This window comes from Semicossyphus pulcher, unplaced genomic scaffold (assembly GCF_022749685.1).
Source record: "Semicossyphus pulcher isolate SPU_LCO1_2020_fin unplaced genomic scaffold, fSemPul1.0.p SCAF_24, whole genome shotgun sequence".
Lineage (NCBI taxonomy): Eukaryota > Metazoa > Chordata > Actinopteri > Labriformes > Labridae > Semicossyphus > Semicossyphus pulcher.
The window spans coordinates 349,230-366,741 of NW_027211698.1; the positions used below are offsets into that span (position 1 = coordinate 349,230).

Here is a 17,512-nt window from a genome sequence, read left to right on the forward strand (position 1 = left end):
AGTGACAGAGGACATATGCCATGTGACAAACAATGTTAGCAGGATTTTTCCTAGATACTGGTGGTATCACGACATAGCAGTCAGTATTCTAGCACTGCAGAGAGAGAGAGATTAAATTGAATATGGGTCAGTTCACAGCCAAAACTCTGCTTATCTGAATTCTCACACACCCTGAATGAAAGTGATTATCCAGTTGAGTTAATTGAATAATTGAGGTTTGCTGGAAATCATTTCCACTGGTCAGTGTCATTATCTCTGCTGAAAACATGTGCTAATAACCAAACAGCAGTGTGTGTTGGGAATTCATGTTTGTTGTGGGAAATAGGAAGGTTGTCAATAATTCATAATCCATAGTCCTAGTTCATAGAAAATCTGAGCCTGTCTCCCTTAAAGAAAAAAAATGTTCCAGGGCAGGTGATGCAAAGCTGCAGCAGTCCTCATCTAGAATTCAATTTCATTGTCTCCATGCAATATTGATAAGGATTCCTTGGCCGCATGTTTGTACAGGCTACATGGTTAATTTAAATAATTTATGTCTTACGAGGAGTGTGTGTACACTGTAGCCACACGCTGGGATGCCCACCTGCTGATACTCTGGTGGGAGATAGACTTGCATACATAAAGCGCAATACTACTCCAGGAGAGACCAAGAGAGAAGGAGGGGGAGAAGTGATGAGATAAAGGTCAAAACACAGCAGTGTGAAAGAGAGTTATTTGTAAGGATTGATGGAGGGTAAGGTTACTGTGGTAATGGAGGAGATGGGGAATCTACGTCTACTCTACTCATTCTCACAGCAAATGTAATTTTAAAACCACATGCTGTGATCAATCCACATTGACCGCTTTAATGGGAATATGATTGATAACACTTGTTACCCTGCGTGTCACAAAATTCTAGAAACTGACAAGGATTTATTTTCTATCTCTTAAAGGAACAGGGAAATGATTAACTCTGTACTACCATGGATAAGGCAGCTTGTTCTAGGTTAAAGGGGGGAAGAGTTTTCTTTGAAAAAAAAGTTATGAGACACATTTACACACATTTACATATGAATCATGAAGCTGAGAAACAATTTAATTTAGGGTATATTCCTTAGCAGTATTCTTGATTATTATTTTGTCAGACTTTCAAAGATCAAGAGCGACGGAAAGGCATTGTACAGCTGTTTTCACATACTCTGCAGGATAATAAATTGAAGGGGAACTCCCATTTATCTTTTTAATTATCTTACCGAGGGAAAAAAAGCTAGATGATAAAAATAAATCAAAATTTTATCATTTTCTGACTTTTTGATCCCAGTGTGGGTCAAAGTCCTAAATTTCAATTTCAATTTCAATTCTTTCAATCACTGCAATTTCAATAGCAGCTTTCATCAGTCCCAACTGTCCACTTAATGTCCAGTTCTTCCAAACCACACACTAGGGCTGCATGATTTTGGAAAAAAAACTGTATTTATCTTTTAATTACTTAAGTATATTGACATCTAGCAGACAACCCCCCCTCATGCAAAATGACTAATGCACATGTGCAAATCGCAATGTCAATAATAAAACAATTTATCGTTCAGCACTGCCCCACAATTCAACTTTGTAATGCAGGCTTTTTTTTGTTATACATTCAGACGTAAAGTCAAGGCTGTAATAACCCTGTTCAAAGCATCATTTGGGTTATTTTTTCAAACCTGGAAAAGCTACTCCAGAGCCAGAGAGAATCAATACTCCCTAGTTTCAGTTTGTATAAGCTTTAGCAGGGTAGTTCCAATCACATATGCAATTGATCTTTTTTCTGCAAACCAATGGAGATTGTGAAAGATTTTACAGCCCTAAATAATGGATGGATGGATGGATGGTCAACTGATTATTCTAAATTGGCTTTACTTTACCATATTAATAGTTCAATTTACCAGTGGGATATTAGTTATTTTAAGGAATGACATTGGCCCTTAACTGTGAGAAAAGATTGTAATATTCATTTTCTGCTATTGTATATTTTTATCATTTTACATTGCAATCTTTTATAGCTTTCAACTGATCTCAGGAAAGACACAAATCGCTTAGAAAAAACAGGTTGCAGTGTTTATCTACTGGCTTTAAGGTTCCAGGTTACGCCTCAAAGGGTGAATGCCTTAGGAGTTCATCTGAAAATAGGATACATGATCAAAAATGTCACCTTTTATTTTGCAATGATTGGTCTCCTATTGTAAAAGCAAATGTTTGGACTGTGGTGTCTCTCAGCATTGTCAATGTAAATGTCAATGTCACAGCCAGTGGCCAACCAAAATGCTTTACATAAAAGCAGGAAGAAACAATAAAAACAACAATATGGATAAACCTAATCAAATAAAAGACCCAATAAAAGAGACTATCCTCTGCCGAAGGCCAAATTGAACAAGTGCGATTTCAAACGTTTTTTAAAAGTGGTGAGACAATTTGCGGTCCGGACAGTAAAAGGTAAAGTGTTCCACAGAGTGGGAGCTGCAACAGCAAACGCTCGATCTCCTCTCGATTTTAAAAATGATCGAGGGACATCCAGGACCACCTGATCAGCTGACCTCAGGGCTCTGGAGGGCTGGTGTACCTGAATAAAGTCAGACAGGTATTCCGGGGCCAGCCCATTCAGAGACTTAAAAACAAATAAAAGAATCTTAAAATCAATCCTGTACCTAACCGGAAGCCAGTGAAGTGCAGAAAGCACCGGAGTTATGTGCTCACGCTTCTTTGCCCCAGTTAGAAGACGAGCTGCTGCCTTCTGGACCAGCTGCAGGTGGTTGAGCTCTGACTGGTCAATGCCAAAATACAATGAGTTACAATAATCCAAACGAGACGTAATAAGAGCATGGATAACTTTTTCGAGATCTTTCTGACAACGATAAGGTTTAACTCTCAGCTGAAAAAAGCTAGATTTGACCACTGAGCTGACCAGTTTGTCCAGTTTAAAAGCCATCAATAATCACACCAAGATTCCTGGCATGGGATCCTATGATCCATGCCTATATCCTACTGATTGGGGCGGCTGTGGCTCAGTGGTAGAGTCGGTCGTCTTTCAATCGGAAGGTCGGAGGTTTGATCCCCAGCTCCCTCAGGCTACATGTCGAAGTGTCAAGACACTGAACCCCAAATTGCGCCCTGTGGCATAGCCAACGGGTATGAATGTGTTATCTGATTGACAGTTGGGCACTTTACGTAGCAGCCTCTGCCATCAGTGTGTGAATGTGTGTGTGAATGGGTGAATGTGATATGTATTGTAAAAGCAGCTTTGAGTGGTCGCAAAGACTAGAAAAGCGCTATATAAGTACAGTCCATTTTACCATTTACCATTTGATGTGCTAGACCAGGGGTCTCCAACACATTGCTCGCCCGGTTTTTTTACTAGCTCGCCAAGAGGTTCACAGGCGGTGTACAAAAAAATCTGACGGCAATAAATGCACCTTGAAAGCCTCTTCCCACTATGATTCAATCAAATACACAGATGTCCCGCCCCTTTCAATACAAAATAATAGGATAGGCCTATCAGCTGTCAATAAAAGACAGTGATGCTTCTGTCAAGTTTGTTAAAGTCTGAACCTAACCAATCACAGCAATGTTGCAGCAACCTCCATCGACAGGTCCGGTCAGTTATGCTGTACACTTGAGCTAAAGTTAGGAGTTCGGTACTATTAGCAAGCCCGTTTAGCCAAGTTTATGATGAACAACGAAGGTGACAATTCCAAGAAAAGCAGAAAACATACTATTACCTAACTCCACGGGGATAGGTAAAGCGAGTGTGTGTTCCTCATTACTGGTACAAGCGTTTCAGTCAACAGAAAAAGCAACGTGGGGCGCCACCAAGTAAACGGTGTCTTTGCACGGGACTCCCCTGCGGCCTGCGGGCAGCACACTACGAACTGAAAAGGTGAACGACATACCGTCGGCTCAACATACCTTTGTGAAGCAGCTTTTCCTAACATGAATGTGATGAAGTCTAAATTAAAAAAGAAAAAAAAGATGAGCCAGAAAGCCAGATGAACGTGAAATGACTCTTTAAGAGTGAACGTAAGTGGCTACACTCCAGCATACACCTCTAATGTGGACTCAATGTAGAAAAGACTGAATGTAGGCCTACTTATTTTATATATGTGTACTATAAAATGGCTGTAAGTTTTTGATAATGGAGATGTATGATACTTAGATATAAGGACACAGAATATAAGTAGCCTAATTTAGTTTCTCCTTGATATGAGCGTACATAAAGGTTGAATAACTTTTCATGCCTTTCAGAATAACCTAAAATCTAAAATACAAGAATAAAAATACAAAAAAATATATAAACAAATATAAATATAAAAATATATCAAAGAAATATAATATATAATATAAAAAATATATATATATACAAAAATCTACCAAAATCATGGATTAATGTAAAACCACATTAATTTAAAGTTGACTGTAGTACTACAAAAGGTAATGGCTATCTTAACACATTTCTCGATTATCTGTTTATTTTTTCCATGATACAGTAGGTACTTTGGCACAACCAGAATGGCTCCATCATTTGAGGCCATGGTTATACCATCATACTGTATATTTATTGGCTGAGTGCCAATGATCTTTCCTTCTCATGCTGTGGGACCAATCTGGATCCTGTGCTGACTAAGATCTTCCCTGTTCACATCTCTGTGTGCTAACCTAAAGTGGAAAACATATTCATGTAGTATGAAGCATTTGTAGAAATACACAAATTTATAATTTACATGCAGTCAATTGCCTGATGGAAATTGCATGATTCTTTTTCATTCTATTCTTTAGTATCTCATGCCAAATCTTAATGTTTTAAGAGTTCGTGACTCAGAGTTCAACAAGACAAACAACAATATCGGTTATGTAACACTTCTAATACACGAGTGTTTTCAGGAAACCATGCTCATTGCTGTGGCCTTTTTTATTTTTTGTTTGTATTTTGCAAAAACCTGAGAGCTGCAGCACAAATGGACATGTGTGCCTTTGCTAGTGCCAGCTTGGTGCGGGCTGGTTTTAGTTCGCCACAGCGGGCATAGGAGAGATCATGGCATTGCCCTGGGAGAGAGAGAGAGAATTGTGCTTGTGCTTCCTCTGTGGCCATACAAACACTACTTGAATTAAGGCAAAATAAATATATTTACTCGCTTTATTGTTCTATTTATTTTTTACTTACAAAACCATCCTGAAAATGTTTGACATGGCTGGACTTTAAGTACTTTCTTGCCAGTATTTATTTGGCTGGGTGCTGGATTGCGAGGGTGTATACTACACAGAGAAAATATCACAATCTTAAATTAACACTTTCATGTGTTGCAAACAGCAATTTGTGATGATATTATTTTGAGAGTCGTCATAGGCTAACATTGAATAGTGATGAAAAGATCAATTGATTTGAAACACTTTTACACTGAGTAATGATTCCTTACAATATTAGTGATTATAGACTTAGGAGGCCAGTTCGCTGATTTTCGACCTCAGTCCTATCATGCTATTATGGGGAGCTAATACCATTATGATAGGGAAAAGATGCAGTTTTGCTCTGTGCCTTTTGAGGACACTATTCGCTTTTCCAATGGGCCCTGGAAAAAGGCCAGGGAGTTTGCTAAACTTCACTTCCTCAATCTAGGACACCTCTGATGTCATGTCTCGTTTAAAATCATCAGGTTTGAAATGTAGACTGCAGACCCAAAGATTCTTTTGACGTTCCACCAGTATATTCTCTTCGTATTTTGGATTCTGTACCGCTCTGAGCCATTCATCAATCAATGTCCTTGAATAGAAAATGATAGTATTTCACTCCAGCGTCTCTCGCTGGGCCGTTCCTTTCAGAGGGAGGGGCGCAATGCACGCTGGGTGTTGTAGGAATGTAGAAATGGCCGAAAAACCCTGAGCTCTTTGTACAACTTTCTCCACAGTTATGGCTCCAATTTCAAATATTATTTTTGCTATCAATTACAGAGAACACCACCTTTGACTGACAGTGGCTTTTTCCAGGGGCGAATTGCTCCTTTTAAAAAAAAAAAAATTTTTAAAAAATGTATTTTCATTTTTCTTGTCTTCTTGATTTTGGATTCCCATCCAAACAAGACTTTAGGACGTAGCGCAAAGTAGCCACAAAGCAGTGCCCAAAGCAACGCACAAAGCAGGGTTCAAAGCAGTATGAATGTGCTGTTAAGGCAGCATATAGATAACTCACGTCTATTTGTAGACCCACGAGCATGTCGGACATAAAATGAGGCGTTGTCAGGCGCGTTGGTGATGCATAAGCTTTTTAAACTATTTAAATAGTAATGCCTGGCTATTAAGGGAATGAGAGAGGACATTGATTGGTTTGATTCATGTTATGCCTAATACATACCTAAGAGACAAAATACAACGCCATTTCGCCTTTCAACTTACTTTGCCACTGAATTGTATACTTCAGCTTAAAGGGATGGTTTGGGTTTCTTGAAGTGGTGTTGTACTTTTCACTTGTAAAAAGTACCCCATACTACTACTACTACTACTACTAACCCACTTCAAAAAACCTAAACTATCCCTTTAATTAGCAAAAATGGGTTGGTCACTCCCCGAATGACCTTGCGCCATGCTTTTTAGACCATTATTATCATCTGTAGAGTCTACAGCGATGCTAGAGGCTCTGAGTACATAGAGGCACACCAGTACCATTTAAACATCTGAATGCTAACATGCTTAGAGTGACAATGCTAACATGCTGATGGCTAGCAGGTAATAAATATTAACCAGGTTACCCTTCCTTGTTTACCCCATTTACCCTGCAGCATATGCTAATTAGGACAGAACACAAAGTACAGCTGGGGTTGATGGTCATTTGTTTTCCAGGGACGAAATTGCCATCCCCTAAAGCAATTCTGTTAGCATGCAAATCAGGAAGTGGCAAAAATGTTTCAAACTAAAAACGTTAATTAACAGAAAGGTCTACCAGTATTCAGCAGTACCCATCCTGGTACAACTTAAAGTTAGCATAATTGCTAACTGTTACTGAAGAGCTGTCACGAATTATTATATAATGTTAACTAAGTGTTTAATTTGCAAAACACAGAATGCCTTAAAAGTGTCACAGTCCTGGTTCAACATCAAGATTGACCAGTTAATGCAGCTAAGAATGCATGTAAATAAAGTGAAAAAAGAACTGCAAAGCTCTTGCAAACTGCAAATGAGCCTTATTTTAATAATGTTTGGGGAATAGGGAAATGGCACTTAGACTAACAAATTTGCTTTTACCTTTGAGGATAGTAAAATCAAGTCTTACTTAAAGAATGTATTTTATTTGGGTCCCTTGTGGACAGTAGCTTGGCATACAGAAAAACAGCATAAAAAGGAATGGAATACAGTTGACAATATTTCACTGTAATCTGAACGAGAGAGAGCATTTTGATATAAATGAAAGGCAACATATGTTTGAAAAGCTTTTGGGCAGCATCACAAAATCAACTTTGACTTTGTGAATCACTGTAACTATGGGAATACACTACTGTTGATATATTTGATGAAATCTTCTATGAAACTTTTCACTGAAGCTACATGAGTCAGCCTGCCCACACACTTGTTGTAAAATGGCACATTGCTGTATGGGTTACTGTATTCCAGAACCGAAGGTACAAGCACTTCTGAGAATTTGGCTGCAGTGTGAACCACTTGGCCAGCGCTCCGTCCAGCTTGTCGGATGCTGTGTCGTGTCATATAAATATTAGGAGCAACAGTGGGGAACAAGTAAAGCAAACATTTCAGAGCTGTTAATATTTGCTTCTGATTTCTGATTTCTGCAGCAGCTTGTGTAATGCAGGGCAACCTGAAATGTCAGAATAATTTAAGTTATTAGAATAAAAGATGTACTGTATATTGGATGTGACCTATTCTTATTGTGTTTTTCCTCTGCTTATATCTATAGGACTACACGTTGACCATGTACTTCCAGCAGTACTGGAGGGACAAGCGTCTAGCCTACATAGGAATCCCCCTCAACTTGACCCTGGATAACAGGGTTGCCGACCAGCTTTGGGTCCCCGACACGTACTTCCTCAATGACAAGAAGTCTTTCGTCCATGGAGTCACCGTCAAAAACCGAATGATCCGCTTGCATCCAGATGGAACTGTTCTCTATGGCCTCAGGTGGATTTTGCCTCCTACTGCAAACACATGGTCTTTTGTAAATATGTTTGTTCAGTGGTGTTGCAGTTTGGGTATTATGTGCTGCATGTTTAGTTTTCTACTTTCATTTTCATGCAAATTTTCCCTGCAAAGATTTTTGATTTTAATAGCTTATACTCCTAGCCATTCAATAGGACCATCCCCCCCCCCACAACAGGCAACACAGTGAATTTAAGGTTCATAGCTGTTTCCCAGTTTCAAGTTAATTCTATGTGTTTAAAGCCCTATTAAGGCACCACAGTTGGCCAAGCCGAGAATTTGGCAGTTGTTTGTTGCTGGCCGCTGAGCAGCCAAAGGATTATGTGTCAAGCTCAAGGGCACACTGGCATTTGATTTTAAGGAAGGGAGGGTGCAGTCAGAGATCGCCCATGAAAGAAGTGATGAACAGGTTAGAAGGTGCATTAATCCAATGTTCAGCTTGCAGCTGGTGTTTGATAGTTGTTTCATGAAGCCCTTGTTTTGAATTTCCATTGATCTCTCAACAAGCAGGTTCAGAAGAGTAAGTGCAGCCTATGAATATGCATGCATGCTTTGAATTTTAAGAGAATGCAAAGTGTGTGCGTGTTTGCGTGCATGCATGCGTGTTTGTATCTGTCAGTCTTTATACTTTACAGTCATACAGCCATGCTTGATTATGCAAGTGGAGTTCATAGCACTTAGCCTTGTGGGCTACTTATAGGGTGCTCAATGTTTTCAAGAGATCAAAGGGAGAGGGAGACATGTAACATAGTGTTGGTGATATGAGCTGTTACGAAAATGTATGTCAGGTAAGGCTTAAGAACATGCTCAATACAGGTTCCTTTTATGGTATTAAAGAATGCACTATGTTTATTTATATGTGCTGCTTGAGTCGTTAAATGTTAACATTTTCTCAATCTATTCATCTTTACTCCTTAAAGTGGTGTAAATGGATTTAGAGGAGTGTATTTAATTTTGTTCTTGGTGGAAAGACTTCATATACTCAAGTGTAGAGTATGTAATGGTGGTGATTCTTGCCTACATTTCAACAGAATTAGGGCTACCATTAGCATGTTTGGATAATGATAAATCCCCACCAAAAAGTTGCTGTTTAGGCAGAGGGTTCAAATGGTATCCCAAAGCAGTAACTGAAAATGGAAGTGCCAAAAACTGCAGTTCCTCGAGTGGCCGTTGAGGCTTGCTCCAAAATGAGTCAATCCCCAATAGGCCCCATATTAAAATGTTTATAGCCCCTGACAACTGTAAGTTTTATATAAATCACGTTGAATTACATTTATGCTTAACGTTATGCATAACTAGGGACATTGTCTCTTAATGTGACAGGTGAGTGCCACCAACTGCTCCCCTCCCTACATTGTGACAGCCAAAATGCCAAACTTGAGGCATCAAAAATCGAAATACCAGTGGGTGATGTCATGTTGGCTATGTCCCATTTTAATACAGCCTATGTGTAATCCAAATACCTCTCTAAGTCTCTTAAAGTCGAGGTGAAATGAAAAATGTAATTTTAACCCTTTTAGATCACATCCCTTGTAATATTGTGCATCTATATGACAATATAAGCCAAAAAAAATACAGAAAATCTATTTCTTCATATTCTTATATCAAATTCCGATCATTATTTCTTCCGCTAAAACTGAATTTCACGCGTGCTTACGTAAGGTAGCACCAACCAATTTCAACCAATCAATCTGCAACATTTAGCCGCAGAGCACCAAGAACGCTTGGTCAGTTAGCTAGCTAATGCGCTGTGGAGAACGTCTGTCTACGCCCACTTCTCAATGATCAAATCAAATCCCTCTAATGATATGTCCCGCCTGCACGTCCTGTTTCACTCGGAAATACGTCACGATATGGAAGCTAGATACTCTCGAAATGCCGTTTCAGCTCGATTTTAAAGACAGAGTAAAAAGAAGAGAGCCAAGTCCAGAAACTGTGAATAAGAAGGCCTATATGTGATTTACATCTATTACAATAAGTATTTGAGTAAGGAATAATTCTAGAACAGCAAAGCACAACTTAAGCGGGAGTGCTGTACAAAGCACAGATGCTAGTGGAGTTGATCAACACGGCCACTGAAAGGGATACTTCGTTTTGTTTGAAGTGGGGTTGTTTGAGAAACTTATCAATAGTAAGTGTACTACATACAGTGGATGCTGGTCAGCACGGCCCCGGTGTTTAGGAACCGGCCGGAGTGCAGGCACGGAGGCTAGGCTATATGCTGCTGCAGATAGGGTCAATTCCACACGTAATTTATTCACTTATAAGGACGTCCCACCTAAAAATCAATAGTGGTATCGATTGTACGCTATATTTGAATAATTCACCATGTTTTAAGAACGCCTCTTTACCTTATAGATTATACTGAGTTCTGTTGAGTGATAATGGTGTTAGATAGCGGTGACTAGCTCTGCAAAATGTAAACACTCACACACCAGGCGCAACACTGAGACAGCTCCATGTCTGCAACCATCATTTTTCTGAAGAGGATTAATGCAAAATCAACGGAGAGTGATCCAGCTGGACTCTTGCCAGTCTCATCTGTAAAAGTACCTCCTCTGTGTTCTTTGGTTCATAAAAGTATCCTCTAGTCTCCACCATGAAGAGCAAGCAAGAGTCCAGCTGGATCATTCGGCGTTGGTTTTGTATAATCCTCTTCAGAAAAATGATCGGTGCAGGCATTTAACTCTCTTAGTGTTGCGCCTGGAGTGTGGATGTTTGCATTAGCAGAGTGCTATCTAACTCTATTATCACTCAGCAGTATAAAACACTTCATGGCATGAAGGACAACAATGTCCTCTGGTCTCCACCGTGAACGGCACTTTGTTGTTTCCATGATGTATTTTCTTTTGTTCGTTGTCTCTTCTACAAACCACTGACACAAACAGCTGATCCGACACCGTGCGCTGCAGGCGTTGTAACACGTATGTGTTGCGGTCCACACAAAGTAGTGCCACATAAAGAGGCGTTGTTACTGAAAAGTGAAACGCGGTGAATTATTCAAATATAGCGTACAATCGATACCACTATTGATTTTTAGGTGAGACGTCCTTATAAGTGGAAAAATTTCGCATGGAATTGACCCTATCTGCAGCAGCATATAGCCTAGCTTCCGTGCCGGCACTCCTGCTGGTTCCCAATCACCGGGGCCGTGCTGACCGGCATCTACTGTATATGGTACACTTACTTTTGATAAGTATCTCATACAACCCCACTTCGAACAAAGCGAACTATCCCTTTAAGGAAATAGGAAGGAGTGACAATCTGCTGAAGTCTTTTATTATTTTATTATTTAGTAAGTCAGAAAACTAGCTTCAAATAACTATTTACATTTGACTGTTGCTACTGATAAAACTCTTAAGTATTTTTTAAGCTTTCTCCCTATCTTTATATAATGAGTGGGTTGCTTTAAGATTCAGTTCCTCTGCTGGCTTAGGTGAAAGTAAATTGAAGTCTGCTTGTAGGGAGAGCCTCTGTATTTAGTTCAGGATAAGGTGATGATAAGTGCTGCTAATCCAATTATACTACGGGTCTAGATAGCTCTCTAATCGTTCCCGCTATTTTTGTCAAAGAGTGAGCTAAACAAGATCTTGTGACCACGTGAGGATAACTTCAAAGTTGACTTGATCAAATCAAATCAAATCAAATTTTATTTGTATAGCGCCAAATCATAACCAGGGTTATCTCGAGACACTTTACAGAAAGAGCAGGTCTAGACCGACTCTTTGTTAAGTTATTTAAAGAGAGGCCCAACATGAATCCACCATGAGTGTCACTTAGCAATTCGGCACATTGGCAAGGAAAAACTTCCTTTTAACAGGCAGAAACCTCGAGCAGAACCAGACTCATGTTGAACAGCCATCTGCCTCGACTGGATGGGCCGAAAATGGGATAGAAGGAGATGCAGGATAGAGACAGGCAAAGAGAGCAACAACAACATATGTTCTTGTTACCACAACAACATATGTCCTTGTTACATGAACAACAACAGACACATACTTATGGTTACAATGCCAATAATAGTGGTAGACTAGGGTGAAGATTGGCTAAATAAATAAATAAATAAATAAATTAGCGAGAGAAGCAGAGTAATGATAAAGGCTGAGGTAATCGGAATTGTAACAGTTGAAGTCAACAGGTCTACTATTAGCATTAGCAGCAACAATAATGATACTATGGGGAAGGCTGATGTTAGTAGTTGTTGCAGTCGAGCAGGTCCACAGCAGCAGGTGGTCTGCAGCAACGATCCTCAGGAACCTTCAAGACAAGGGAGCACAAGAACTCCCGGGAAGATATGTGGTTAGTAATGTTAATGGGACCAGAAGATACAGAGTTAATGAGCTGCATTAATATGACAGAGAGAGAGAGAGTCAGAGAGTCAGAGAGAGACAGAGAGAGAAGCTTGGTGTGTCAGATCCCCCCGGCAGTCTAAACCTATAGCAGCATAACTATGGGCTATGGACTTGATGCTAGCAGACTTGTGTGGAGTTAAGTCAGTGTCAAGAAAAGGGAGTAACTGTTGGTTACTTAATCAAAACGCAGATATGCTTGGTGAACTGTAAAAAAAAATGTTGACATGTACGAGTTATTTTACTCGCAATTACTACTTTTCACCAAACTGTAAGTAAGTCATGAACAGTAGGTTATAAATACCAAAATGATTAAGAACTGACTAACTTGCCACTTGAGGTTAAATAATTAAAAAAAAAGCTCTTTTATTTTGGAAAACTGAAATGATGAAAAGAAAGATGCTGTTCATTGTCATACCATTGTCTTACATTGTCATACTTGAAGAGATGGAACCAGATAAACTTGGGTATCAACGAAATTGTTGGTGATTCATAGTAATATTATAAATGTGTTTTAATATACTTAGAATGAAAAAGTGAACTTGCAGACAGACTCAAAGTCATATTATGAAAATCCAGGTTTGAACTGCAGTGTGCAAAATAATAACAATACTTTTATTTGTCGCAGTGTTCTGTTTTAGCTATATAATATCATGTAATGGATTTCCACAGACTCATCGGAGTCTTTACTGAATTAAGCATTCAGTGGCTAACTGCCAAGCAGGCAGCTTTTAATCAGGCCAGACTTAGCCTAAATCATTTTAAATTAGCATTTCACTTTGCTGTTTATTTTAACTGTCTGATTATCATCCGTTTGAGCTCATACATCTGATAAACAAAGGGATACCTCCTCATGACCCAGTTCAGATGAGCAAGCACTAAACTCTGCCAAAATATGTTGCCTTAATATGATTTTTATGTGCAATCATTTTTACTTAATCACTGCATGGAGGGTTGCCAGTTTTGTTGAGGGAGACATTAACTGATTATTAAAAAAAAACGAGTGAGGACTGCATGCTGTCTGTGATCTATAGTATAATTATGAATACTGTTACACAGTCAGCATTTTACCTTGGAGGAGGTAACATAATTGTATTTTAAGATGACAATGCCAATTGTCTCCAGTAATATGAAGCCTACCAAGGAGCTTAGTGTAAAGAGAAATGGACATTTAGCTTCTTTTTAAGTTCATAAGGCAAAGTCAAATGTTATCAACTTAATGCTTTAATCTAATTGCATTCCCACACTCCCTAATGCTTCCTCGTTAAAAACAACTTACCTGCTTTGCTGTTTAAATAACAATTAAGAGCAGAAAATATCACAGTTTCTCTGTACCTTACCTTCCTATTCATCTTCATTTAAATACAATTTGTATCACTAACATACAGTATTGAAATCCCCTCTCTTACATCCTCTCATCCTCCTCTTCTCTCATTTGTGTCTTTTACAGAATAACTACAACAGCAGCGTGCATGATGGATCTCAGGAGGTATCCCCTGGACGAACAGAACTGCACTCTGGAGATAGAGAGCTGTAAGTAGAAAAACCTATTGTTAAGGGTTAGATTTCCACGAGATTTCACAAGTAAAATGATCAACATGTATAACATCTGTTAAGTTTAAGTTGGTGGGAGATACATCAGTACATTTTCTTGACATGTGAGTGACGTGTCAGTTGTGGATCTCTGCTTGTCATTGCTAACCATGTTTTATCTACTTTCTTGAGTGAAAGCTGGAGAGCAGTTTTTTTAAAGCATGTTGCAGCACTAAAGCACAAATAATGTGTAAATATAATAAATGTATTTAAGTAGCTGTACATCCAAAGATCACTGAAAGTATAACTCTTTCACTTAGAAATAAAGCTGGGGGTGATAGAAGTCAGAAGCTTAACAACTTATGACTTTGACTATTTAAACATCCAGCAAAAACATCCACATACATACTTTGTATTGATTCTAAATTGTGTGACCTTTGACCTCTGACCTTTTAAAAAAAAAAAAAATCTTTACAAAAGCCAGTTAAATTTTATCTTAACCTTATATAACCAAGTGTATCATATTTTATACCCAGGTTTGATCTTCCTTAAGTAGGGGTAGGTGTCAGATGAAGTGATTAACTGCATAACTTTGTTTACATTTTCCAGGGCAAAAAATGTAAAGTGAGTGATACATATAACTGTTAAAGAAAGCAGGATACGATTTTTTTGTTAAAAACCACCACTAAAGCATGAACAGGACAAAAACAGCAAAGAGATAAGAGGTACGGCTTTGTCCACAGGGGGCGCCAAAATCAACACAAACCGAAAGTTAATCACAGGAGCTTTAAAAAAAACCTGTTGAATACAACCAGATACATGCAGTGTATGGATAATCCACCAAGGGGAAGAATATCAGACCCAGAGGACCTTTGGATGATATTTATGTCAATTTTGAAGAAAAACATTGAAATTGTGACTGATACTTCAAGAGGAATATTTATTGCATTGAAGCAACATATATTGACCTAATATTCTTTAACATTTTATTAGAAAATCATGTCCAAAATGTGTGTATTAAATTAGGTAGCAGCAATTTAAGATAATGTAAATTCATCAATATTAATTTTTTAGCACTTTATGCATTATGCTTTTAATTATGTAAACTAATTCAAGGTTTATATGACATAATTGGCCATAGTTAGAGTGGAAATCGACATATTTATAGACTATTTTGTATTGTTTTTTACATACGCAACCTGCTTTATCACAATATTGGATGAGCTCTCTTGCTTATAGTTTTCTTTTGCAAATAGATTTTCACAAAAAAAAAACATTATTGTATGATATAAAACAAATGTTTATTTTTAAGTATTGTGTTCAGACGTGTGGTGCATGTTTGTGGGTGTGAAGTACTTTAAAGGGGTAGAAAAAATTGTTTTGTATACTTATATTATTAAACACATAATGTAAAGTAAATGTAACAAAACAGAAATGCCTGATGTATAAAAAATGATGCAATGTGTTATCTAATTTCTTTTCTTTCTTTTTTTTTGTCAAAAGGCTCAACAAAGACTCCAGATTAAATTTTTTTTTTTTTCATTTTTAGGAAATGATTTGACGGTACATGTCTTACAGGGTTCTCTTTATTTACCTCTGTTTTGAAATCCAACCACTCCAGTAGCAAGCTTTGTCTGACACTAAGATGCAAAAAAGTTAGTTGATTGATTGATCTGCGGGTCTGTCATTACAGGTGACCCCTGTACAATTTCATTAGAGCAGCTTTAAGTTTATAAGATGTTAAGTTCAATACGAAAAGTAACAGAGCAGGCCTTAAACAGTGGGTGTTGCTGATGATCTATTACTTCTAAACACACTGCAGCGAATAACAGCACTGGTCCTTAAGACACCTCTCGAGTGCTGCTTGTTTTCACTTTAGCCTTTTAAATTGTGACTGATTTACACCTGATACATCTGGCACACCATCTATTTGGTAAAATAGATTACAAGGATTAGGATTATCCAAGACACGAGGATCCTGTTGATGTCCTTGTAAATTAATTTAAGCTTAAACCAGTTCCACAAATAGAGTTTGATAATGGATCTCATTTTAGGTCTTTTCTGATCATACGTGAATCCTTTCTGTATTCAAATTTCTAAAAGTAAGTGAAGCAGGAGCTCTGAAAGATAGATGATATGTCAGCAATTTTCAAATTATTTTGACATTTTTGTGAACTCGAGTGAACCTATTAACTGACTTGCTTTTCAAAGCAACGTCTGGTTCCTGGAAGCAACTTCAAACATTTTTTTTTTCCTTCCCAAATGGCAGCCCAGTTGGATGATGAGCAACACTGCATATCTTGGTCTCCAGTGATGGCTAGACAGATGGTTACACCTTGGTGTATGTGTGTGTGTTTCTTCTTGTGCAGATGGCTACACCACAGACGACATCGAGTTCTACTGGAAAGGGGGCGACTCAGCTGTAACGGGGGTGACGCGGATCGAGTTGCCTCAGTTCTCAATTGTCGATTACAAGTTGGTGTCCAGAAACGTAGTCTTTTCCACAGGTAAATACTGTACTGCACTGTGTTGTGTATTCCCTTTAAAGATATTAGATGTTGGATGTTACATATAAGATGATATTGTTGTTATCAAGCATTGGCGTATTTCAAAGCTGATTATTTAATCAATTTCTGTAACAAACAAATCTGTGCCAAAGCTTGATCTGTTGATCCCTAATCCTCAGAGCCAAAGTTGTGTTTGTCAGTGGTTCTAATTAGGATGAAGTGAGGAAATGTACTGCCTTTGAAGTATCCCTCAAGTAACAGCAGTTTATGCAACGATGCAGGAATGATGCTCAACCAGCCCATGTGGTTCTCATGCTGTGATTTACAGAGCAAATTGGGTCCATGTCAGGTGGTCCTTGACCCTGAGAGGTGACGCTAGATTTAATGGTTTGGTTATGATGCTGACATTAGCAAAATAGCTGAAGACCCCAATCAATTCAATCAGTCCATACAATCAATCAGTAAGACAGTGACAAGTTGATCTCAAAGGGGTAGTCTGGATATTTTGAAATGGGGTTGTATTATCAAAAGTAAGTATATCACTTATAGTAGATAGTGGTTGTGTCTGGAGAAGCTGTCTGGAGTACTGATAAGGTGAAAAAACCTCATTGGTTATTATTTTTGAGTGACTTTAAAAGTAAGAAACTTATCTGCTTCATCATGTCTGTTCTGGCAACAAAAAAACACCACACATTTGAATTCAAATGCAATTCTATTTTGATTGCTGTCATTGTCCTTATTTTCAACTAAGAGACGCCTACAAAAAACAAAGCTAACAACTAAAGCGGTAATGATTCTTATTGTGTTAAAACATTTTGTTAAAATATTTCAACACAGAACAACAATGTTACTCCCCAGCTTCTGTCCTCTGTAAGGAAAAATGGTTGTGGTGAGTGCCCTTGCTTTATACCAGCCCTTTTCAGAACAGTTATACTTGAACCTGAGCTTATGAAGTCACTTTCTGCTAACTAC

At 38.3% G+C, this 17,512-nt stretch overlaps 1 protein-coding gene across 2 annotated transcripts in view; it reads left to right on the plus strand.

Annotated features, from left to right (window-relative positions):
- Positions 1 to 17,512, plus strand: part of LOC138603698 (gamma-aminobutyric acid receptor subunit beta-3-like) — a 55,707-nt gene that overhangs the window by 14,112 nt on the left and 24,083 nt on the right. For both annotated transcript variants that reach the window (XM_069675587.1, XM_069675588.1), the window contains exons 4-6: positions 7,913 to 8,133; positions 13,951 to 14,033; positions 16,403 to 16,540. In XM_069675587.1, the coding sequence (XP_069531688.1) occupies positions 7,913 to 8,133; positions 13,951 to 14,033; positions 16,403 to 16,540 (442 nt within the window). The remainder of the gene's footprint in view (positions 1 to 7,912; positions 8,134 to 13,950; positions 14,034 to 16,402; positions 16,541 to 17,512) is intronic.